This window comes from Zea mays, chromosome 10 (genome assembly GCF_902167145.1).
Source record: "Zea mays cultivar B73 chromosome 10, Zm-B73-REFERENCE-NAM-5.0, whole genome shotgun sequence".
NCBI classification, from domain to species: Eukaryota; Viridiplantae; Streptophyta; class Magnoliopsida; order Poales; family Poaceae; genus Zea; species Zea mays.
This window is the reverse complement of record NC_050105.1, coordinates 105916545-105943130: the sequence shown is the minus strand read 5'-3', so window position 1 is coordinate 105943130 and position 26586 is coordinate 105916545. Positions and strand designations below refer to the sequence as shown.

The 26586-nt window shown below is 46.3% G+C and overlaps 1 protein-coding gene across 9 annotated transcripts in view; it reads left to right on the top strand.

Moving 5' to 3' along the window:
* LOC100192729 (uncharacterized) overlaps positions 1 to 26586 on the top strand; it is an 88996-nt gene that overhangs the window by 41635 nt on the left and 20775 nt on the right. The window contains exon 11 of one of the 9 annotated variants that reach the window (XM_020544865.1): positions 1208 to 1717. The exons of the other annotated variants lie outside the window; for them this stretch is intronic. Within the exon in view, the coding sequence (XP_020400454.1) occupies positions 1208 to 1702 (495 nt within the window). The 3' untranslated portion in view covers positions 1703 to 1717. Of the gene's footprint in view, positions 1 to 1207; positions 1718 to 26586 lie in introns of those variants that run through there. 9 annotated transcript variants of the gene reach the window in all.

Here is a 26586-nt window from a genome sequence, read left to right as displayed (position 1 = left end):
CTGCTGTACTGTGACTTCGCACGGTCTCGGACTCTCGGTACCATCAATCCAGTCTTTTTTCAGATCTGTTAATCTTCAGTATTTTATTGCTCTTCAATATGTCGGCCAACACTATTGTTGTCAATATTGTGCTTGATGGGCAGAATTATCCAGAATGGGCTTTTTGTGTCCAGACTACATTAAGAGGTCACGGGTTACTATTTCATTTGACTGAAGATTCTCCAGTTTTAGCAGCTGATAGAAGCAATGCTGCTGCAATCAAGACTTGGCAGATCAATGATGGCAAGGTAATGACTGCAATGGTCAACAACACTAAACCAACTATGATTATGAGTCTGTCCAAATTTACCACTGCTAAGGCTATCTGGTCACATCTGAAGGATCGATTTGTTCAGGATAGCGGTGCTCTTCTACATACCCTTATGCAGCAGACTCATGTGATTGAGCAACATGATATGTCCATTGATGAATATTATTCTGCCTTTGATCGGCTTATGAGTGCATTGACCTCCATGGTGCCCGCTTATACAGTTGTGGTCCATTGAGAAGTTCTTTACCTACAGATTTGTTATGGGAGTTCGATCTGAATTTGATTCCCTTCGTGCAAGGCTGCTTCACAGTTCGAATACTCTCACCATGGCTCAGGCATTGTCCGAATTGCTTGCTGAAGAGACTCGTCTGAAGTCTATGTCCTCTATTACTGGTGTGAGTTCTCATAGTGTGTTGGCTGCTGCTCAGAGGTCTAGGAACACCTCCTTTCAGCCTTGTGAACACTGCAAAAAGACCACTCATCAGCCTGAGAACTGCTTTGCTAAGTTTCCAGAGAAGCTGGCTGATTTTCGTGTCCGTCGTGCTACTCGTGGTCGTGGTACAAGACCATCTCCTAGAGGCTCAGTTGCGGTTGCTACTACTTCATCTGCTGGTGCTTTGTCATCATCTTGGGTTCTTGATTCTGGAGCTTCCTTTCATGTGACATCTGATCAGTCACGGCTGGCGTCTACTAAACCTGTCACCGAGGATACTTCTGTTCAAACTACTGATGGTACATTATGTCATGTCACCCACAAGGGTTCTCTTTCTGATTCAACTTTTACTGTCCCAAAATATATTTTTTGTACCTCAGTTATTCATGGATCTACTATCAGTTGGTCAAATTACCGATCACAATTGTTTTGTTGGATTTGATGACTCATCTTGTTTTGTACAGGATCGCAAAACAGGGGATGTGATTGGGACTGGCCATCGCCGTAAATCTTCGCCTCGCCTCTACATCTTGGACACTTTGCGTCTTCTTTCATCCCCTACCACTACACCTCATGTGCTCGCTGCTTCGGGCCCCAAGACGTCATTCGCCCAGTGGCATCATCGTCTGGGCCACTTATGTGGATCCCGTCTGTCTACTCTAATAAAGTCAGGATGTTTAGGCTCTACTAATGTTGAGTCTAGTTTTCATTGTAAAGGTTGTCATCTTGGAAAACAAATACAACTTCCATATTTTACTAGTAATTCCCATTCTGCTAAACCTTTTGATCTAATTCACTCTAATGTTTGGGGTCCATCTCCGTTTGTTTCTAAAGGTGGTCATAAATATTATGTCATTTTTATTGATGACCATCCTCGTTATACTTGGATTTACTTCATGAAACGCTGCTCGGAATTGCCTTCTATTTACAAGTCCTTCAATCGCATGGTTCACACCTAGTTTTCTGCTACTATTAAAATTTTTCGTTCAGATTCTGGTGGTGAATTCCTATATGATAATTTTCACCAGATATTGACCATAGAGGGTACTCTAGCTCAACTTTCTTGTCCTGGTGCTCATGCCCAAAATGGTGTTGCTGAACGCAAACACCGTCATATTATTGAGAGTGCTCGTACTCTTTTGATATCTTCTTTTGTGCCTTCACACTTTTGGAGTGAAGTTGTTTCCACTGCCGTGTATCTCATTAATAGACAACCTTTATCTAAACTTTCTGGTAAATCATCGGGTGAAGTTCTTTTTGGGACTTCTCCACGATATGATCATCTTTGTGTGTTTGGATGTATATGCTATGTCTTGTTACCACCACGTGAGCGGACTAAATTGACTGCTCAATCTGTAGAGTGTGTATTCCTTGGATACAGTCCTGAACACAAAGGCTATCGTTGTTATGATCCATCTACTCGTCATATTCGGATTTCTAGAGATGTGAGTTTCAATGAAAATCGCCCCTTCTTTCACAACCAGTCTACTCACTCCACCTATTATCCCACAGAATCTACTTCTTTCATGTGTCTTCCTTCCATTCCTGCATCTGAACCATCACCTTCTACATCCACATCTGATGTTCTCATTCCCATAACACCACCTTCCACCTCCACGTCATCCACCTCTTCCTCTTCCAAACCACCTATCATCCAAACCTACATTCGTCGTTCCCGCTCTATCCCTACGGCTGGTCCTGGTACTGATCATGTACCTGATTCTTGTACTAACAACTCTAAGTCTAATGATGCTTTTAATCAGGGATATCGTCTTCGTGATCGTGGTACTATTGAACCTCCAGATCGTTATGGTTTCCCACGAACTGCTGTTGCAATTTTTGAACCCACTACTTATCAGGAAGCTTCTGAGATTCTTGAGTGGCAGCTAGCTATGATTGATGAATTGGCTGCTCTTGAATGCACTGGTACATGGGATATTGTTCCTTTACCCTCACATGTTGTTCCTATCACATGTAAATGGGTCTTCAAAGTTAAGACAAAATCCGATGGTTCCATTGAGAGGTATAAAGTTCGTCTTGTGGCTCGTGGTTTCCAACAGACTCAAGGACTTGATTATGATGAGACCTATGCACCTGTTGCGCATATGACTACTGTTCGAACCTTGATTGCAATTGCAGCCTCATCTTCTTGGACTATCTCCCAGATGGATATTAAGAATGCTTTTCTCAATGGTGATCTACATGAAGAAGTTTATATGCATCCTCCTCCGGGGGTTGATACTCCATCAGGGCACGTTTGTCATCTCCGTTGCGCATTGTATGGGCTGAAACAAGCTCCTCGTGCTTGGTTTGAGAGATTCATCTCTGTCATCACAGCTGTTGGTTTTTCTTCTTAAGAACATGATCCTGCATTGTTTGTTCATGTTTCTCTAAAAGGTCACACTTTACTTCTATTATATGTGGATGATATGCTGATTACAGGTGATAACTTAGAACATATTTCTCATGTCAAGCAGCATCTTAGTAAGGAATTTCAGATGTCTGATTTGGGTCCACTTAGCTATTTCTTGGGCATTGAAGTTCAGCAGACTCCAAAAGTTTTTTACCTGTCTCAGTCCAAGTATATACAAGATCTTCTTGATCGCTTTGGAATTACTGATACTCGCACAGCTGCAACACCAATGGATATTCATTTAAAACTTCGTCCGAAGGATGGGACACCACTAGGAGACCCCACTCGATATCGTCATATTGTGGGTAGTCTTGTTTATCTCACCATCACCAGACCTGATATTGCTCATGCTGTTCATATGTTGAGCCAATTTGTATCCACACCAACTTCAGTTCATTATGGTCATTTGCTTCGTGTGCTTCGATATTTACGTGGGACACGATCCAGATGTTTACTCTATGCTTCTGATAGCCCACTTCGTCTACATGCATATTCTGATGCCACTTGGGCAAGTGATCTTGTTGATTGTTGTTCTACTACAGGTTACTGTATTCTTCTTGGATCCTCTCTATTGCTTGGAAATCCAAGAAGCAAGCGGCCATATCTCGTTCTAGTGCTGAAGCCGAACTTCGTGCTCTTGCTACTACCACTGCTGAAATTATTTGGCTCCGCTGGCTATTGGCTGATCTTGGTGTCTCTTGTGACACTCCTACACCTCTGTTATGTGATAACTTGAGTGCTATACAAATTTCTCATGATCCAATGAAGCATGAACTTTCTAAACACATTGGTGTTGATGCATCATTTACTCGGTCTTATTGTCAGCAGAAGACTATTGATCTTCAATATGTGCCATCAGAATCTCAATTGGCAGATTTCTTCACCAAAGCGCAAACAAGAGCACAACATCAGTTCCACTTGATCAAACTCAATGCTTCAGATCCTCCATTTCCACATTGAGTTTGAGGAGGGGTGTTAAGGCCCATTAGGCTCAGGTCTACTGCCTATATATATTATATAGTCCTTAGGGACTAATCATCATTTGTCAATCCTAAGGTTAGTAACACCTACTATTGGCATTTTTTGGGACAAATACCAATGAACCGCCTTCATGCAACGCGCAAGACCTTGGGGTCAACTCTGCGAGGAGCTGGACTGTTCGCGGTAGGTCATCGGACCGTCCGCAGTAGGGCGTCGTATCGTCTGCGATGGCGGATAGATCTCTCGGGTAAACCTAGATCTCGCCTCTTGGGAAGGACCCCATTGGGGAGGAGAGATTGTAGGGTTGCTTCAGGATCGGCAAGTCACCCAAACGGCCTCTAGACAACGTAGAGCCGTAGAGAGGTGAAGATTAAGTTTGGGGAAGCTACACTACATCTAGACCTAATGCATAAAGATAAATAAGGTAATTGGATTAATTCGATTGGATTGTGTGTTTGCGATCGGTCGTACCCCTTCATATATTTAGGGGGAGATCTAGACCCGTTCCTAGGCATATCCTAACAGTTTCTCGCGTGTCATTAGGATAACCACGCAAGGGATAAGGACTCCAGCTTGAATTAATCTAATCACAGACCACCTGGGTTGGAGAAATAGTAGTATATACATGAAAGGGTGATACATGTACATATATATAGAGGAGGGAGACTTAGAGACAAAAGGAAACCTCCTATCACTAAGGGAACTACAGGATCGACGGGCAATGATCCTGCATGATCACCTCCATATCTACCCAATCAATCACTACCAAAATCAATACTACAATATGTAGCTGGCCCGGATCACAGGCCAAGCACTAGCCATATTTGTCTATACACAGATTTGTCTAACACCCGCAGTCAAAACGTCCGTGGAGCGAACATTGAGATTGAACGGAATTCATTGAACATGGAAGACGACAGTCCTTTGGTGAAGACGTCGGGGAACTGGGATGTCGTGGCCTCGTGGGGACTTGTAAGACGTGAACATCTCCAATATGCTTGGTATGTTGGTGCTGGATAGGGTTGGAAGACATATAAACTGCGCTGATGTTGTTACAATATACCAATGTTGTCTTGCCCAGAGGAGTGTGGAGTTCAAACAACAACTGACGGATCCTTGAGGCCTCAGCAACGACGTTGGCGACAACACGATACTCTGCTTCAGCACTGGAACGAGACATAATGTTTTGGCGTTTGGAGAACCAAGAAATGTGGTTGTCCCCAAGAAAAAACAACATATCCATGAGTGGAACGGCGAGTATCCGGACAACCTGCCCAATCAGCATCAGAGTAAACAATTAGACCGGATTGAAACGAGGGTCGCACACACAGGCCCAGTCCAGAGTGCCTCTAACATAACGTAGGATGCGCTTAATGTAACACCCGGATTTTAGGGGTCCAAAACCCGGGCGCTAACATAAACACCAGGTATGCTGGGACCAAGTCTCCCACATATGATGTAAAGTGGCACAGGATCGAATGTCACATCTTTATATATAACAGGAGTTCTATACAAAATAAATAATTACATTATAAGGAGACAACGGTCCAGCAACCCAAAGTTGACTGGGAGACGACGACCTAGACCACTCACGAACTCATCGCAGCATCCTCCATGAGCATCATCCTGCAGTACCTGGTCTTGACCTGTGGTGTATGTGAGACAGCAAGAGTGAGCTCACATACGTTCATCGCTCAACAAGTTGTGGGGAATAATGTGCATGAACTCGCCAAAGGTGGGAGCTCACGTGAAGTGTAAGGCTTACCAAAGAAGATGGTTAGAGCTGAGCATTGCTTTTAAAGTTGGTCAAAATTTTATTAGCAGTTACTAAGTATAAGTAAATACCAAACCCAATTAAGTAGTAGAACAAAAATAACAACTTCACCCGCGATGCAATGCATATGACAAATTGAATTTAGTTCCATAATTTAATCATCAGAGAGTCCTGAGCTGCTCATGACCGTGAGCTCGGCTAGTATACCAGTTTTACACTCTGCAGAGGTGGTACCCTTTACCCACAAGTCATGTTACCCATCTGCCAAGAGATCGCGACTTCCCATACACCTCTACCGAGGAGGCGAGGCAGGGTAACACTACGAGGCCTTTACAAAGTTCCACTAGCTTCAGAAAACCCGCTACAGTTTATAGGAAGCTCCAATGCAGGAATCCCTTGCAGGACCGCCATCACAGCAAAATCCTCCCGAGGGCCTTCCCAGGAATCCCTTGCAGGACCGCCATCACAGCAAAATCCTCCCGAGGGCCTTCCCAGGAATCCCTTGCAGGACCGCCATCACAGCAAAATCCTCCCGAGGGCCTCCCTACACTGACCACTCCCCTACTGCCCTTGCCCCTTTCGGGTAAGGTAGTCCTCCACTAGCTTTCCTAATTAGTCAGCCAAGGGCGTCCCATTAAACCCTTGTGGTGGCACGTGGTTCTCAAGTTAAGCTCTATGTTCCAATTAACATTTAATGATCTTGTCATGAACATAAATAGAATAACAACATAATTGGAACATAGATGTAATGAAATATTAACCCAAAACCATATAAAGCAGTAGCAGAACTACCCAAGTGATTCAGGGGTAAACAAGGTATTCAGGACGAACAAACTAGGGTGACCTATTGGGTCCCATCAAAATTAACCTATGCAGATCATTATGATTAATCAGAACATGAGTAGGTAAAAGAAGTGATCAAGGGCACAACTTGCCTGGCACTTGAGATTCCAGGTACCAACTTGCTCTTCAGATAACGCATGTCCTCACTGCTAAACGTAGCAATACAGACAAACATGGTATAGGCAAAATGAACATCACACCAAACATAAGATTAAACTGTATAATAATAATCTACGCGTCGCAATGAGATCGTGGGCTCGAGAATCACTAAATTCGGAGCTACGGTTTAAAAAGATATAATATTCTAAAATTTTAGGTGATTAAACAGTAAATATTTTATTCTCTATTGATTAATATAAGCTAGAAAGGTTATGAAAAACAATTAACAATTTTATCTTTAATCTAGTTTATGACTTGACTAGAAATTATATTTTAACCAAATTATAACTACGAACATGTTAGCTTTGACTAAAAGAGTTAATCTAGCGGACATGGGTTAAATAAATATATAACTATAAAATTATGCAATATGGTATAATTAATATTGTTACTGCATAATAAATATTTATATGAAGCTAGCGCGACTTGAATGGACCAAATCGGAATTAGAACGAGGAAGTTATGGATTTCCGGAATTTTACGTGTTAGATTAAAAGAAACTAAGTGTATAATTTCTAATCTATGACAAAACAAGGTTACCAGATGATAAATAATATTATTATGAATTTAACGCAACTGGAATGAATCAAAAATGAGTTAAAATAAATTTTCTATGAATTAAACAAGATTTTGGAATTATTTTTATATTAGAAATCATTTCTCTGTATTAATTACTGGATTTATTTAAGCCCTGGGCCACGAGTAATATTTACCAGAAGTTCGGGGGTCAAAAATATAAATTCCAGGGACCCGCCCGTGTTTATTTTCCACAGCCAGAGGATGGCGGGTTAGTTTTGGAAAAATTGAGGGTCTCTTATGGAAAAATACTACGGGGAAGGGGTGTGTTCTAATCTGGACCTTCAGATCTGAAATCGACGGGTATGATTAGATCTAACTAAGGTGAACCGTTACACATCTGTGGCCTTCGGATTACGCATCAACGCTCAAAACTTCAAGGAACCCTCGACCTATTTCAGGCCAATGGATCGGGGATCTACGGCTAGAAACTTGTCTTCCTCCTTTCGCCGGAACGCAGCTGCGTGCAGGCCCTCTCGCGGTGGATCTCCATTGTGCCATGGGAGAGGGGCTCTCGGCCACCATGCCGGAGCTGCACATCATGAGCTGAGCCGCTCTAGCGAGGGAGGGCCCACGGCCAGGGACCCGTAGGGTGGAGCACAAGGCCGGAACACACCAGAGCGGGCAGCAGTGCTGTTGCGACGATCGCGGAAAAGAAGAAAAAAAAGGGCCGGCAGCTATGGGAAGAGAAAGCAACGTACCATACAAGCACCAGGTGAGTTCGAGCGACGCCGTATATGCACGTCAACTACAGCGACCCGATGCTCTTTTCTCCTATGCTCCTCTTGGTGTCGGACAGGGCAGCAGCTCCCACACGACGATAACCCGTATCCTGGTCTCCGGCACGAGTAGATGGGCGAGAAAGCCATGAAGCTTAGTTTTATAGCCGTAGGGAGATGCAGTCGGGGTGAGTGGTTGCCGTGAATCCTGGGAAGTTTGTTGAGATTGCTTTAGTTTGTTACGGGTGGAGAAGAAATCATGTCTGGGTTTGGTTGCCTAGTTATCGGGAGGTGGTTGGTTGTCCTGTGTTGCTGGATCCAAGCAGCCGAAGAGGTGCGTTTGCAGATCGCGTCTAGGGGGTCTCCGTGTGCATGGCTGCAGCGCACACCCGCCCGAAGCACATGTGCATTGCGCATGGTCATGTAGCCGTGGTTCTAGGAGTGGGCTCCGTGTGCATGGCGTGAGCAGGTAGGCTTAGTCATTTTTTTTGTTTTTATTTCCTGTTTTCAAAGTCTAATTCAATTTTAAGTTTGGTTTTGAAATACAAACTACATCTAAATGCACAAACAAAAGCTTCAACATGAATGCAAAAATATAAATTTTATTTATTGTTCCGCTCATGTATATAAATGCCTCTAACATTGTATGTAATTTAGTAGTATTTTTTTTATGTACCCAATAATCCACTCGAATAAAGGACTTTTAGATTTTAATTAATTTTTTTTATTTTTAGAGGATTTTCTTAAATTTTAAAATAGGATTTTAGGGTGTTACAAATCCTACCCCCTTAACAGAAATCTCGTCCTCGAGATTTGTAAGAAAAGGGATGCAACGAGTTTGGTTTGAATTTTAGTTTCTCATTTAGTTTAGGATTCAAAAGTTTTGTTTGAAGTTTTTTTTATACACGTTAGTAGATGATTTGGAAAATATGGATATACATATGTCTAGCCATTTATTATGTAAGATGAGGTACGGTTATGGCAAGTACAGGTTGTGGCAAGGAAGAGTATAATAAGGAAAGACTTCATCGAGAACTGGGGATCTTGATTCCGCTGGCGATTCAACTTGATCTTTGAAGACTTGAGTTGATGCTTATCCTTCTTTGATGTGGTTGGTCTTCTTTGGCCTTTCTTCTTGGAGTTGCCACCCGAGTTAAGGACATATAGTTAGGATAGCCATGGTACACGAGGTAGGTAAGTTTGAACAGAATTTTACTTTGCTTTTGGAACAAATGGACTAGGCAGCCTGTGATGTAGGTTATGTTGTTGTTTACAGATGGGTTGGTATAAAACATTAATTTAGGTTAAGGTATGTTTGTAGAGACAGTGTCTAACCTATATCACCAACTTAGCTAACCTGTTAATAAGTCACTTTAGATTGGATCATATTAGATTACATAGAATCTAGATTAGATTAGTTAAGATCTGATTATTTTGGATTAGATCATGGTTGTTACACTAGTGTGGGATAAATATGCTTATTGGGGCAAGATGAATCTATAAGGATAAGATAGGATCTTTTGAGGTCAGTTATATCTATTAAGATAAGATAAAATCTTTTCAAGATAAGATGAGTCTGTTATGGTAAGAGAGTATCTTTGAAGATAAGATGAATCTATTAAGATAAGAGAGTACCTTTTAAGATAGGGTGGATCTATTAAGCTCGATACATTTTTAATGACGGACAATCTAAGTTTGATTAGTTATCTTATATTTTTTTATGCCTAAGTAGATGCAATTGTGAACACTACTCCACAACTCACACTCAATCAAAGATCCAAATCAAACAAGTATCATAAGAACAAACATTCAAGTTAATAGATACAAAAAAATAGTTTTTTTTGTTTGTTCCTAAGATTAGGTCTCCTGTTCCTAAAGTCACTTTAGGCATAGGATTTCAAAGTGTGAAATCCACATTTGTCTTTAGAAGGAAAAGGTAAGAATAATCAGAGTAAAGCGGAAATAGATGAGAAAAGATTAAGATAAGTTTAGAAAAGAATCAGAGTAGCAAAGGTAAGTAGATATTGGTTGTCCAGTTCTATCTAGGTTTCGTCCTACAGTCAACATTCCTCTGATACCACTTCTGTAACACCCGGATTTTAGGGGTCCAAAACCCGGGCGCTAACATAAACACCAGGTATGCTGGGACCAAGTCTCCCACATATGATGTAAAGTGGCACAGGATCGAATGTCACATCTTTATATATAACAGGAGTTCTATACAAAATAAATAATTACATTATAAGGAGACAACGGTCCAGCAACCCAAAGTTGACTGGGAGACGACGACCTAGACCACTCACGAACTCATCGCAGCATCCTCCATGAGCATCATCCTGCAGTACCTGGTCTTGACCTGTGGTGTATGTGAGACAGCAAGAGTGAGCTCACATACGTTCATCGCTCAACAAGTTGTGGGGAATAATGTGCATGAACTCGCCAAAGGTGGGAGCTCACGTGAAGTGTAAGGCTTACCAAAGAAGATGGTTAGAGCTGAGCATTGCTTTTAAAGTTGGTCAAAATTTTATTAGCAGTTACTAAGTATAAGTAAATACCAAACCCAATTAAGTAGTAGAACAAAAATAACAACTTCACCCGCGATGCAATGCATATGACAAATTGAATTTAGTTCCATAATTTAATCATCAGAGAGTCCTGAGCTGCTCATGACCGTGAGCTCGGCTAGTATACCAGTTTTACACTCTGCAGAGGTGGTACCCTTTACCCACAAGTCATGTTACCCATCTGCCAAGAGATCGCGACTTCCCATACACCTCTACCGAGGAGGCGAGGCAGGGTAACACTACGAGGCCTTTACAAAGTTCCACTAGCTTCAGAAAACCCGCTACAGTTTATAGGAAGCTCCAATGCAGGAATCCCTTGCAGGACCGCCATCACAGCAAAATCCTCCCGAGGGCCTTCCCAGGAATCCCTTGCAGGACCGCCATCACAGCAAAATCCTCCCGAGGGCCTTCCCAGGAATCCCTTGCAGGACCGCCATCACAGCAAAATCCTCCCGAGGGCCTCCCTACACTGACCACTCCCCTACTGCCCTTGCCCCTTTCGGGTAAGGTAGTCCTCCACTAGCTTTCCTAATTAGTCAGCCAAGGGCGTCCCATTAAACCCTTGTGGTGGCACGTGGTTCTCAAGTTAAGCTCTATGTTCCAATTAACATTTAATGATCTTGTCATGAACATAAATAGAATAACAACATAATTGGAACATAGATGTAATGAAATATTAACCCAAAACCATATAAAGCAGTAGCAGAACTACCCAAGTGATTCAGGGGTAAACAAGGTATTCAGGACGAACAAACTAGGGTGACCTATTGGGTCCCATCAAAATTAACCTATGCAGATCATTATGATTAATCAGAACATGAGTAGGTAAAAGAAGTGATCAAGGGCACAACTTGCCTGGCACTTGAGATTCCAGGTACCAACTTGCTCTTCAGATAACACATGTCCTCACTGCTAAACGTAGCAATACAGACAAACATGGTATAGGCAAAATGAACATCACACCAAACATAAGATTAAACTGTATAATAATAATCTACGCGTCGCAATGAGATCGTGGGCTCGAGAATCACTAAATTCGGAGCTACGGTTTAAAAAGATATAATATTCTAAAATTTTAGGTGATTAAACAGTAAATATTTTATTCTCTATTGATTAATATAAGCTAGAAAGGTTATGAAAAACAATTAACAATTTTATCTTTAATCTAGTTTATGACTTGACTAGAAATTATATTTTAACCAAATTATAACTACGGACATGTTAGCTTTGACTAAAAGAGTTAATCTAGCGGACATGGGTTAAATAAATATATAACTATAAAATTATGCAATATGGTATAATTAATATTGTTACTGCATAATAAATATTTATATGAAGCTAGCGCGACTTGAATGGACCAAATCGGAATTAGAACGAGGAAGTTATGGATTTCCGGAATTTTACGTGTTAGATTAAAAGAAACTAAGTGTATAATTTCTAATCTATGACAAAACAAGGTTACCAGATGATAAATAATATTATTATGAATTTAACGCAACTGGAATGAATCAAAAATGAGTTAAAATAAATTTTCTATGAATTAAACAAGATTTTGGAATTATTTTTATATTAGAAATCATTTCTCTGTATTAATTACTGGATTTATTTAAGCCCTGGGCCACGAGTAATATTTACCAGAAGTTCGGGGGTCAAAAATATAAGTTCCAGGGACCCGCCCGTGTTTATTTTCCACAGCCAGAGGATGGCGGGTTAGTTTTGGAAAAATTGAGGGTCTCTTATGGAAAAATACTACGGGGAAGGGGTGTGTTCTAATCTGGACCTTCAGATCTGAAATCGACGGGTATGATTAGATCTAACTAAGGTGAACCGTTACACATTTGTGGCCTTCGGATTACGCATCAACGCTCAAAACTTCAAGGAACCCTCGACCTATTTCAGGCCAATGGATCGGGGATCTACGGCTAGAAACTTGTCTTCCTCCTTTCGCCGGAACGCAGCTGCGTGCAGGCCCTCTCGCGGTGGATCTCCATTGTGCCATGGGAGAGGGGCTCTCGGCCACCATGCCGGAGCTGCACATCATGAGCTGAGCCGCTCTAGCGAGGGAGGGCCCACGGCCAGGGACCCGTAGGGTGGAGCACAAGGCCGGAACACACCAGAGCGGGCAGCAGTGCTGTTGCGACGATCGCGGAAAAGAAGAAAAAAAAGGGCCGGCAGCTATGGGAAGAGAAAGCAACGTACCATACAAGCACCAGGTGAGTTCGAGCGACGCCGTATATGCACGTCAACTACAGCGACCCGATGCTCTTTTCTCCTATGCTCCTCTTGGTGTCGGACAGGGCAGCAGCTCCCACACGACGATAACCCGTATCCTGGTCTCCGGCACGAGTAGATGGGCGAGAAAGCCATGAAGCTTAGTTTTATAGCCGTAGGGAGATGCAGTCGGGGTGAGTGGTTGCCGTGAATCCTGGGAAGTTTGTTGAGATTGCTTTAGTTTGTTACGGGTGGAGAAGAAATCATGTCTGGGTTTGGTTGCCTAGTTATCGGGAGGTGGTTGGTTGTCCTGTGTTGCTGGATCCAAGCAGCCGAAGAGGTGCGTTTGCAGATCGCGTCTAGGGGGTCTCCGTGTGCATGGCTGCAGCGCACACCCGCCCGAAGCACATGTGCATTGCGCATGGTCATGTAGCCGTGGTTCTAGGAGTGGGCTCCGTGTGCATGGCGTGAGCAGGTAGGCTTAGTCATTTTTTTTGTTTTTATTTCCTGTTTTCAAAGTCTAATTCAATTTTAAGTTTGGTTTTGAAATACAAACTACATCTAAATGCACAAACAAAAGCTTCAACATGAATGCAAAAATATAAATTTTATTTATTGTTCCGCTCATGTATATAAATGCCTCTAACATTGTATGTAATTTAGTAGTATTTTTTTTATGTACCCAATAATCCACTCGAATAAAGGACTTTTAGATTTTAATTAATTTTTTTTATTTTTAGAGGATTTTCTTAAATTTTAAAATAGGATTTTAGGGTGTTACACTTAAGGGCAGCCAAGTGCGGTTCTTGGGGATCATGCATGTGAAGACATTTGCTGAACTGCATAAGAAATATCTGGGCGAGTGAATGTGAGGTACTCTAGAGCTCCTAGAAGACTCCGAAAATCTGTGGGGTCAGAGATAGGATCACCAGCAGTAGGGAGCTTTGGATTCACATCAACATGAGTAGCACATGGTTTGCAGTCACTCATACCATCTCGGTCTAATATCTCAATCATGTTCTGGCGTTGTGAAAGAAAGAGGCTTGAAGCTGAGTGCTAAACATGCATACCGAGAAAATGATGGAGCTTGCCAAGGTCCTTCATAGAGAATTCTTGCTACAAGGCATGAATGGTCCGTCGCAAGAGATTTGTGGAAGACGCTGTGAGCACAATATCATCCACATAAAGAAGCAGATACATCATGTCGGTCCCTTTGCGATAAACAAAAAGGGACATATTCTACTTGGCCTCGACAAATCCAAGTTGCAGTAGATGAGAAGCAAAACGAATGTAGCAAGCACGAGGAGCCTGCTTAAGACCATACAACTAGCGATTGAGTCGGCAAACATAGTTAGGATGTGTGGAGTCCTCAATGTGTGGAGTCCTCAAATCCCGCAGGCTGAGCACAATGAACAATTTCAGGCAGATGCCCATGAAGAAGGCATTATTGACATCAAGCTGGTGGATAGGCCATCCATGTGATAGAGCCAATGAGAGGACTGTCTGCACTGTAGCAGGCTTAACAACTGGGCTGAAAGTTTCAGAGAATCAATACCGGAACGCTGAGTGAAACCGCAGAGAATCCATTTGGCTTTGTAGCGCTCAAGAGAACCATCATCATTGAACATGTGTTTAAACACCCACTTGCCGGTCACAATATTAGACCCTGGCGGTCGAGGAATAAGATCCCAGGTTTATTGGCGATGAGAGCATAATATTCCTTCTCCATGGCAGCACACCAGTTGGGATCTGCTAGAGTAGCTCGATAGCTCCTGGGTACTGGAGGCAGAGCAGCAGCTTCAAACAAAGCTGGGAACCGGAGACCTCCCTTCCCTCTTGTCGTCATGCCGTGCTAGTTGGTGACAGCAGAAACAACCACGACGCCAGGAGGAATAGGTGGCGCAGGGGGTGCTGGTGATGGCGACATAGAAGCAGCCGGGCGACGATGGGAGTAGACCTGACCACATAAGCGACCAGGAGCAGCAGCTAGCGTTATGGTAGAAGGCTGTGATGATGCAACAGGAAGGACAACTGGTGTCCGTGTAGTAGAGGGCCTGGTCGCTGCAGGTGAGCCTCTTGAAGGAGACACAGATGCCAACAGGGTGGTTGAACAGCCACCAGACTAGGGCGTAGTAGCTGCTGGAGTGGGCCTCGATGTATGCGACTAGTGTGGGGACCCGTGTAATGAAAAAACTGGGAACATCTCAAAGGAACTGACATCATGTTAGATGAGTCATCTAAAAAGTCAAAAGATGCACGTGTGGGGGAAGAGGAATCCTCGGAAATAGGAAACGAGGATTCATCAAAGACCACGTGACGAGAGATGATGAGTTGATTTGTTTGCCGATTAAGGGGGTATTTGGTTCCCACATGCTAAACTTTAGTGACTAAAGTTTAGTCATTTTTAGTCCCTACAATACCAAACGAGGTGACTAAAAAAGGTTTTCTAAATAGGATTTCTGGGGACTAAATTTAATCACTAAAGTTTTGGAGGGTGACTAAAGGAACCAAAGAACCCCTAAAACTAATGTGCAGAAAAGCAGTGTGACCCCCATCCAATGCACCCAACTGGAAGTGCAAGAAGTAATGTGTTGTTCCCCTTGTACGATTGAAGAGTTCCCTATCAAATACTTGGCCTTACCACTCTTTATTAAGAAGCTGCCCAAGGCTCAACTTCAGCCCCTCATAGATCGGCTAGTTGACCTCTTACCTAGTTGGAAGGCCGACCTAATGACGAGGGCTGGGCGAGCCACCGCAGTCCAGTTTGTGCTCACGACGACAATTATCTATCACACAATGGCGCTTGACTTACCTAAATGGGCTCTCAGAGCCATTGATAAGATTGGGCAATGTTTTCTATGGAGAGGGCGTAAGGAAGCTAATGGAGGTCACTACTTGGTAGCTTGGCACAAAGTCACTAGGTCAAAGGAGCTAGGTGGCCTCGGCATCTTTGATATTCATTGTCTGAACTGCGCATTGAGGGTTAGGTGGCTTTGGCTTGCTAAGACTGACCCAAGCAAGCCTTGTGCTGATCTGCCCTTTAAATCAAATTGGATGGTTCAGGCCCTGTTTAATCACGCCATGGATTCGGTCTTGGATGATGGCCACACTATTTTGTTTTGGAAAGACAAGTGGCTTCTGGGCAACACATTTCTGACTTAGTGCCTCATATTTTGCTGTTGTCTCTACCATATTGGTGAATAGAAGAATGGTGGCGGAAGCCATGGAAGGAATGAGTTGGGTATGAGACTTGAGAGGTTTGGTTTCTTAGGAGATTATTTCTGAGGTGCTACAACTTTGTGATGCCATCTACGGTGTGATATTGCGACCTAGAACATCTGACAAATTTTTTGGCGTTTCTCTAGCTCAATATATTTCGGCAAAGTCGGCTTATGATATTACCTTCTGTGGCTCCACTATTTTTAGGCCCTTTGAGAAGGTGTGGAAGTCCTGGACGCTAGCCAAGTGCAAATTCTTCATATGGCTAGTTTTGGAAGATCGTTGTTGGACTGCAGATCACCTGGAGATGAGTGGACTCTCCTACCTTGCAGCTTGTCTGCTTTGTGACCAGGAGGACGAAAACATTAACCATCTTTTGGTCTCATGTGTTTTCTCAAGGCAGTTTTGGTTCCACCTTTTGCAGCAGCTGGGCTTGGCTGGCCTCTGTCCAAGCCCTTCTGAGGACAACCTGGATGAATGGTGGAGCAGCTCTATCAACCAAGTAGATGGTCCTCGCAAGATTGATTTCAATTCGCTGGTGATCCTTGGAGCTTGGGCCATTTGGCGGCACCGCAACGATTGCGTCTTCAAGGGGATCTCTCATAATTTGTCTAGTGTGTTAGGCTTGGCCGAGGACGACCTCAATCTGTGGTGTATGGCTAGGGCCAAGGGCCTTTCCGTGTTGACCGCTTTTGCCCCAGCGGGGCTTTGAGTGTGGATGTGTGTGGTGTTGCCTGTGTGTGTCGTATGGTTTTGTGTGGGTGAGTTCTGTAGTTGCGTGCGTGTAAGTGTGTGTTGTCTGTTGACCTATCCTCTTTTTTCTTTCTATTTATAATATGTATTAAATATTTAAGCCTATATTATTGGTTTTGGTTAATTCATTTGACTTTTTTATACATTTAAATGCAATTATTCGGTTTTTACAATCTTTCTTAACATTTTTTTTCTCGAACGCGCGGAGAGCTGCGCCTCTTTATATATTAGAGAGAGAAAAGAGAGGTCTTACAAGAAGGGTACACCCCTGCTATGCAGCAGTCCGTAGAGGAACACACACACTTAGAAACTATTACATGATCATTACATTACATAATTTTCTCCGACCACATTGAGGGCTTCGACTACGCGCAAGCTTCCGAGATGTTTGGCTCCAGCTAGCACCCAGCACACCAACTCATCTAAGAAACTTCTCTGCACCTTGCCAATGGAGGGAGAATCATCCTCAAAAACCACCCGGTTGCGTTGTAGCCATAAACACCAAGCATCTAGAATAATGGCACCATTAAAGCCTTTCTTGTCTTTATGCACTCGGTTGCAAACTCTTTTCCACCAGTCAGTAAAAGCGATATCCTCTACACGAGGGCAAAATTGCCGAGCAAAGACACACGTAGTCAAGAGATGTTGAACTGTTTCTTGCTCCTGGTCACAAAGAGGGCATGCTTCCGGATATGGGAGGCCTCTTTTTGCCAAAGTATCAGCTGTCCAACATTTATTCCTCATAGCCAGCCATAGAAAGGTCTTACATTTTGGAGGGGCCCAACTTTTCCATAGCCTCTTTTCCATGGCTTAAAAGTGATGGATACTATGAATAGGACCTTGTAGTAGGATTTAGATTAAAACCGACTAGAAGCCTCATGCCTCCACACATGTTGATCATCATCCTGGGTCAACACAACCTCTCCCAAAGAATCCCAGAGAAGAAGGTACCGCTGCATCCCTAGTAAAGAAAGGGGGAAATAATGTCCCTCACCCACAATCTGTTGTCAAGACCTTGTGCCACCGTTCTAGAGGAAAGGGTCATCTTATCAACTTTAGCAGACACCTTAGGAGCAATGTCCTGAATACAACAACCATTCAGCCATCTGTCAGACCAGAACATCGTGTTGTTTCCGTTTCCCAAAAAGGAGATGATCGAGCTAGCAAATAGCTGTCGAGTCTGAGGCTGGATGGGAAGATCCAGTCTACTCCAAGGCCTATTCGGTCTGTTTTCTGCAGCCATAACCATTTCGTTTGTAGCGCCCAACTCATATATTGCAAGATCGGAAAACCCAGGCCTCCAAGTTTTAGCGGCCTAGTAACTTTGTCCCATGACACTAAACAACTGCCCCCATTCACTTCTTTCCTTCCTTTCCAAAGAAACCCCCGCCGTAGCTTATCGATAAATTTGATTACCCACTTAGGCACTGAAGGAGGGAGATAATGTGTATAATGTGTGGGATGTATTGCATTGGGTCTCTAGGGAGAATATATAGGAGTACATGACTTGGAGGGCAAGAAGCCTATCCTAGAGATAAGGAAGGTTATCCTAGATATAAGGAAGGTATCCCGGGATTACAATCAATCCTAAACCAACCATATCATGAGTTGCCTAATATACTCTAACATCCCCCGCACTCGTAGCGTTAGCAACACGAACGAACAGACCGGAGAATAATGGAGATATACCCTCCACAGTAGGAACGCCGGTGCGAATGCTGCGACTGGAGTAGCCCATGCAGATGATAGCCCTTTGTGCCGACAATGTCGAGATAGCCAAGGACGAGGACGCGGAGCCATTGTTGAAGTGCCGTGTGTAGGGTAGCCGTGGTCGAGGAAGCTGTCGAGGATGTCGTAGAAGACAAGCCGCACAAGTTGTGGGCACTGGTGCGGCACGCGGGAAGGCCCGCAGTGCGCCAGAGAACGCGCGTGGTGACGGTGGCGCTGAGAAGCAGCGATAGACGAAGGCACGTGGTAACGGTGGCGCTGAGACGCAGCGATGACCCTCTTGCTTGGCGAAGCATCATGCGATGGACGACAAACGTCTCGGGAGGATGGTTCGCCCACGATCCGTTGATCAGACCGACGACGATGGTAATGTCGATGGTGGAGCCTCCCGATCGGTGGTGGCGACGACAAGCCGACATAGATGGACGTGCAGACGAAGAGGCGTGGCACATGCAGGAGTTCCAGTTACGTCACATGCCACGCCAGTTGCACTGTCGAAGAAGACGAAGAAGCTGGTGTTGTTGAAGCCGATGTCGAGGGCGCGCGAGTCGACTGGCGGTGGGCGATGGAGACGCAAACCCGACCACTGACTGGGAAATCAAAAAAGACGTAGCAAGAACAGATATGGGGAACTCACCGGGGTACCGAGGCGCGTCCCGTGCAGGCGCATGGCCTGGCGGCGCGACCCCGGCGGCTTAGCGCGGGCGCGACAACTCTAGCCGCGGTAGTGCGCGAGCGTGGCCACAGCTCGGCGCGGCCGGGCGAGATTGCAGCCCCGACGCGGGCGCAGCGTCCCCGGCGCGGGGTCCAGCGCGAGTGCGCAAGCCTGGCGCGCGACTCCGGCGAGACCGGTCGACAGCGAGAGTCGGAGCTGCCACCATGGCGGCGGGGATTCGACCTGGCCACAACCGCCAGTCCGTCACCACGACGGCGTGTGGAGGTGCTGGATCCAGCCGGTGCAGGTCGACGGGAGGCGATCCCAGCAGCGTCGACGGTGATTTTTCCGATCTGCTGCTACTTCGACTTGACACGATGACGACGATAGACACGACAGATCTGAGGGACTGGTCGCGCATCCTACGAGGGCGCTGCCCCCGGCGGAGGACAATCTCCCCGGGGGCGACGCGACGGTGACAGCGGAAGACGCCTGTTGGATCTAAAACCTAAACTGGTGATACCATGAACGAAGGAGAGAATGTGTATAATGTGTGGGATGTATTGCATTGATCCTCTAGGGACAATATATGGGAGTACATGACTTGGAGGGCAAGAAGCCTATCCTAGAGATAAGGAAGGTTATCCTAGATATAAGGAAGGTATCCCGAGATTACAATCAATCCTAAACCAACCATATCAGTGATGGAATAAGTCATGTGGTCTTTGTGTGGAGGACAACAACTCTGCAACAACATGTGTAGGATAACATGGTGGAGGACAACATCTCTGCAGCAGTCTTTTGCTGTAGTGTGGCAGCAGCACCTCTGTTTACAAGTCGTCCGACTACTCGAGATTAATCGCGATTAGTCGGGCTGGTCGCCTCAAAGTGGCCGATTAGCCGGATGACTCGATCAGACTTTCTAGTCGTCCAGATCGTCCGATTAAGCGTCCAGATCGTCGATTAGGCGTCCGATTAGAGGGTTTCTGGTCGTCCACTAGCGGTTTAGTGGCGGCTAGGGTTTACTATTGGGCTTTATTGTTTTTACGGCCCATCTACAGTCAAATAAACAGCTTGGCTCCAGTGGCGGCTAGGGTTTAGTGGTGGCCCTCTCCAACCCGTTGACTCCAACCCGTGGCGGCTAGGGTTTAGTGGCGGCTAGGGTCCAATGCAGTCATCGGCGGCTGTCCAGTGCAGTAACTGACGTCTGCTGCAGTTCACCCGCACCGGCTCTGCACCCACTTCCGGCGTCTCTAGGTCACCGGCGTTGGCTCCAGACCAGCTCGAGACCAGCACTTACGACGGACAAGATGATCTCCCCTCCTCCCCCTTTTCTATCTTATTATTAGTATGTCTGCACTCTCTAGTTCTTGCCTTCTTGGTTCTTACCATCACATTCACAACACCAGTGTTTTGTTCCATGACTTCTGTCTGCTCTACAGAGGACCGATTAGATAGAGGACCGATTAGGCGTCCTAATCGTTGCCCTAATCGCGATTAGGCGCCTGGTCGGTCCTCTGAATCGACCAGCTGGTCGCCCGACTTGAAAACAATGAGCAGCACACACTGCAACAGTGCAGTGCAGCGCTATGGCAGCAGCAGGCAAGCAGTACAGTGTAGCAGGCAGTGCAGTGCAAAGCAGCAACAGTGCAGTCTTTTGACTGCGCTATGGCAGCAGCAGGCAAGTAGTACAATGTAGCAGGCAGTGCAGTGCACAACAGCAACAGTGCAGTCTTTTGACTGCGCTGTGGCAGCAGCAGGCAGGCAGTTCAGTGCAGTCTTTTGACTGCACTTTAGCATCTAGAGGACAGCACATATGTGCTGCAGTGTGTGGTGTAGTGTGTAGTGTATTCTAGTGCAGCCCCGAGGGCTATAAATATGTGTCCCCAACCCTTCTAAGGGTATGACATTGTGTATTGTTTGAGGAAATAAACAAAAAATTGCCCCAACTCATAGTGTCATCCTCTTGATGAGAGTTAGTGCCACTACTCCACGCCGTACATCCCGCAGTAGAACGGCGTCGTCGAGCGGCGCAACCAGACGGTTGTGGGGATGGCTCGGGCTCTCCTCAAATAGAGGGGAATGCCGGCTGTCTTCTAGGGAGAGGCGGTGGTGACATCGGTTTACATCTTCAACCGCTCGCCCACCAAGGCTCTCAACGGGATGACACCGTACGAGGCTTGGCACGGGCGCAAGCCGGCGGTCTCTCATCTACAGGTCTTCGGCTGCCTCGTGTTCACCAAGGAGCTTGGCCACATCAGCAAGCTCGACGATTGGAGCACCCCGGGAGTGTTCATTGGCTACGCGGAGGGCTCGAAGGCCTACCGCATTCTTGACCCAGGAACACAGCGTGTGCGCACGACGCGCGACGTAGTGTTCGACGAAGGGTGAGGATGGGCGTGGGATAAGGCGGTGGACGACGGCACGACTCCGACGTACGACGACTTCACCATCGAGTACGTCCACTTTGAGGGAGCTAGGGGAGTAGGCAACTCTTCTCCGAGTAGGTCTACCCCAGCCCCCAAGTCTCCACCGACTCCAGCGCCACGCTCTCCAGCTCCGGCTACAACGAGCTCTTCACCACCATGCACTCCGGCTACAGCGAGCTCTTCGCCACCACGTACTCCAGCACCGACGGTACCCTCTCCTGGAACGTCCTCTTCGACACCAGCTCGTGTCGAGCACGACCCAGTGGAGCTCGTGACCCGCTCTCCCACGACGAGGAACACGTCGACGCGTGCTACGACGGCGAGCCGTTGCAGTATCGAAGGGTGGAGGGCCTTCTTATCGACCCATCGGTGCTGGGCCCTGCGTCTCGCATTCTGGCAGGAGAGTTGCATCTTGCATGCGACGATGGTGAGCCTCGGTCTTTCGCGGAGGCCGAGAAACATGCGGCTTGGCGTGCCGCGATGCAGTCGGAGATGGACGCTTTTGAGACGAACCGCACTTGGGAGCTCGCCGATCTCCCTCATGGTCATCGTGTGATCACCCTTAAGTGGGTGTTCAAACTGAAGAGGGATGAAGCCGGCGCCGTCGTTAAGCATAAGGCTCGCTTGGTGGCACACGGTTTCTTGCAGCAGGAGGGGATCGACTTCGACGATGCCTTCGCCCCTGTGGCATGGATGGAATCCGTGCGACTCCTCGCGCTGGCAGCCCAGGAGGGCTGGCATGTTCATCACATGGATGTCAAGTCGGCGTTTCTTAACGGCGACTTAAAGGAGGAGGTTTATGTACACCAGCCGCTAGGTTTTGCGATCCCTGGCAAGGAGGGCAAGGTGTTGCGCCTGCGTAAGGCCCTCTACGGCTTGCGACAGGCACCAAGGGCGTGGAATGCCAAGCTGGATTCCACGCTCAAGAGGATGGGCTTCATTCCAAGCCCGCACGAGGCGGCCATCTATCGGCGGGGCAATGGAGAAAATACCCTGCTGGTGGGTGTCTACGTCGACGACTTGGTGATCACCGGCGCCAAGGATGCAGAGGTGGCAGCGTTCAAGGAAGAGATGAAGGCCACCTTCCAAATGAGTGACCTGGGGCATCTCTCCTACCTGGGGATTGAGGTGCACTAGGGAGACTCCGGGATCACACTTTGCCAGAGCGCCTACGCCAAGCGCATTGTTGAGCTGGCTGGACTCACCGACTGCAACCTAGCTCTCACTCCGATGGAGGAGAGGCTGAAGCTAAGTCGCGATAGCACGACGGAGGAGGTGGACGCTACACAGTACCGGCGTATTGTGGGGAGCCTTCGCTACCTCGTCCACACACGGCCGGATCTAGCATACTCTGTCGGCTACGTTAGTCGGTTCCTGCAGCGACCGACGACGGAGCACGAGCAGGCTGTGAAGAGGATCGTCCGCTATGTTGCGGGAACTCTTGATCACGATCTCTACTACCCGAGGTGCCCTGGGGAGGCACACCTTGTCGGGTACAGCGATAGTGACCACGCCGGCGACATCGACACTAGCAAGAGCACAAGCAGGATCCTCTTCTTCCTCGGCAAGTGCCCCATCAGCTGACAGTCGGTCAAGCAGCAGGTGGTGGCCATGTCCAGCTGCGAGGCCGAGTACATAGCGGCCTCCACCGCTTCAACTCAGGCGCTTTGGCTTGCTCACTTGCTCAGTGATCTCATCGGGAGAGACGTAGGAGTAGTGGAACTTCGGGTGGACAGCCAGTCCGCCTTGGCGTTGGCCAAGAACCCCGTGTTCCATGAACGAAGCAAGCACATCCGGGTGAGATACCACTTCATCCGTGACTGTTTGGCAGAAGGGAGCATCCATGCACGCTACATCAACACCAAGGATCAGCTTGCGGACTTGCTCACCAAGCCCCTTGGGAGGATCAAGTTCCTTGAGTTTTGTTCCAGGTCTGGGATGGCTAAACTTTCCCACAAGACGACGCACAAGTCTTAGGGGGAGAATGATGGAATAAGTCATGTGGTCTTTGTGTGGAGGACAACAACTCTGCAACATCATGTGTAGGATAACATGGTGGAGGACAGCATCTCTGCAGCAGTCAAAAGCAGCAGTCTTTTGCTGTAGTGTGGCAGCAACACGCACTGCAACAGTGCAGTGCAGCGCTATGGCAGCAGCAGGCAAGCAGTACAATGTAGCAGGCAGTGCAGTGCACAGCAACAACAGTGCAGTCTTTTGACTGCGCTATGGCAGCAGCAGGCAAGCAGTACAGTGTAGCAGGCAGTGCAGTGCACAGCAGCAACAGTGCAGTCTTTTGACTGCACTTTAGCATCTAGAGGACAGCACATATGTGCTGCAGTGTGTGGTGTAGTGTGTAGTGTATTCTAGTGTAGCCCCGAGGGCTATAAATATGTGTCCCCAACCCTTCTAAAGGTATGGCATTGTGTAGTGTTTGAGGAAATAAACAGAAAATTGCCCCAACTCATAATGTCATCCTCTTGATGAGAGTTAGAGTCCCTCTACTTGCAATCAGGACTTGCCTAATATACTCTAACATGCCTAATATACTCTAACAGGCACATTCACGACAATAAGAAGGTACAAGGGGATAGCTAATAGGACAAACTGGACAAGAGTCATCCTACCAGCAAGGTTGAGAAGAGATGCCTTCCAACTAGGAAGCTGGTCGGCTATCTTTTCTACCCAAAGCAAAAGATCACTCTTCCTGAGCTTCTTATTGGAGATAGGTAGCCCCAGATAATTACATGGGAAAGAACCCATGAAGCACCGTAAAATACTGCAGCTGTCATGGGCAATTGGGGACCCGCAACTGATCGGAATAGCACAACTAAGCACTGTAAAATACTACAACTGTCATGGGCAATTGGGGACCCGCAACTGATCAGAATAGCACAACTCTTCTGCATGTTAGCAACCAACCCCGATGCTTCACCAAAACAATCCAAAATCTTGACACACCTTAAATCCTCCTCCTGCGGTTTGACAAGAAGGACCACATCATCCGCATATATAGATAGCCTGGCCTTAACAATTCTGTCATCTAAGCCTTGCAACAGCCCTGTATCCTCGGCGTGCTTGAACTAGCTGCTAAGCACATCCATGACTAGAATGAAGAGCATGGGAGACAAAGGAAAGGTATTTTATTACAATTAAATTATTTAGAAAGTCATTTATATAGTATCGTTGGAACGTAGTATCGGGATACTAAGAAATTTATGTAGTACCATGTGGAACCATCACACACGATCATGATACTATAAAAGTTAGGATACATGGTAGGATCGCTATCATTTTGGCTCAGTCATTTTGACTCAGTAGGATTATAGAAGATTCTAGGATACATGTCTGGATACCGACGACCTTAGGTAGAAATAAGCTATTTTTGTTTCATGCATGTAGCTACTTTGTTCTTTCACAAGGGCATATCTAGCGCTACTGCAGTCCAAGCCTCATGTGACTGGTCATGAGAAAATTTGACAAATTTTGCTGATGTAGACTATGCTACCAAGTTGCTCGCTAAGGGCCTGTTTGGGAACATTATTTTTCAAAATCATAGTTTATAATACCACAATTTACCAACTGTCATGACACAATCATGGTATATTTTACAACAGTCTAATTCAACACATGTTTGGAGACACAACATTTCATTTGCAGCATAGGAGCAAAGGAGAAAGAGCAAGACTTCAACCATTCTCTAGCGAAAAACTTTGGTCCAAACCAAAGTTTTTTAGACCCCAAAAATACTGTGGTATTGGTGAAACCATGGTTTAAAGTACATAATTTCTTCTTTCTAGATGTGCTCCCCCAAACTTAGCCTATGTTATCTCAACATATGTTGGTGCAGCATAGCCTGGTCCCAAGTCCAGGTACAAGGAGGGTTGCGTTAGGCATGGCGAGCCAGCTATAAAAACTTAGCCACTCAAAATGGAGATGAAACCCAATAGAAAACCGTTGGGGCGTAACCCTCTTAGCGACGCGCCATATCGGAACCCAGGTATGGTGTTAAATGGGCAAGGGCCGGGACGCCACCCCCTTGATAGCGCACCGTGTCGTGATCTGGATCCGGTGTCAAGTGAGCAAGGATCGGGTCGTCGCTTCCTTAGTGGCGCGCTACATTGACGCCAGGGTGTAGTGACAAATGTGCGAGGGTCTTCGCATCTGTCTCAACGGGTGTGAGGGGTAAGGAAGCTAGTTGAGCCGACTAGGATTCGTGTAGGTAGTTGTAACGTAGGGTCCCTTACAGGTATGCTAAGAGAGTTAGTCGATGTAGCGAGAAGGAGGCGTGTTAGTATCCTATGTGTCCAGGAGACAAAATGGAAAGGGCAAAAAGCGAAGGAGGTAGAGAACATAGGTTTCAAACTATGGTACTCAGGAACAATGGCAAACAAAAATGGAGTAGGTATCCTGATTGATAAGTCCCTCAAGGATGGAGTGGTGGACGTCAAAAGGCAGGGAGATAGGATTATCCTAGTCAAACTAGTTTTGAGGTGTCGGCGTTTCGAGACAGGGGGGTCCCTAAGCCGACGAGTGAGTGTGCTGCGTGCCCCAGCCCAGATGGGTCGAGCGCGTGGGCGAGCGCGAAGGGGGGAGAGGCGAGGTGGCCGGAGTCGAGCGTGAGAGAGGTGTAAGTCCCGCGGCCTTCGTGTTCGTCCCGCGCCCAGGTCAGGTGCGCTTGCAGTAGGGGGGTTACAAGCGTCCACGCGGGTGAGGGAAGCGAGCGGCCCCAAGAGAGCGCCTGTCCCGTCCTCGGTCCCGCGCGGCCAACCTTCTCTGAGAAGGCCCTGGTCCTTCCTTTTATAGTCGTAAGGAGAGGATC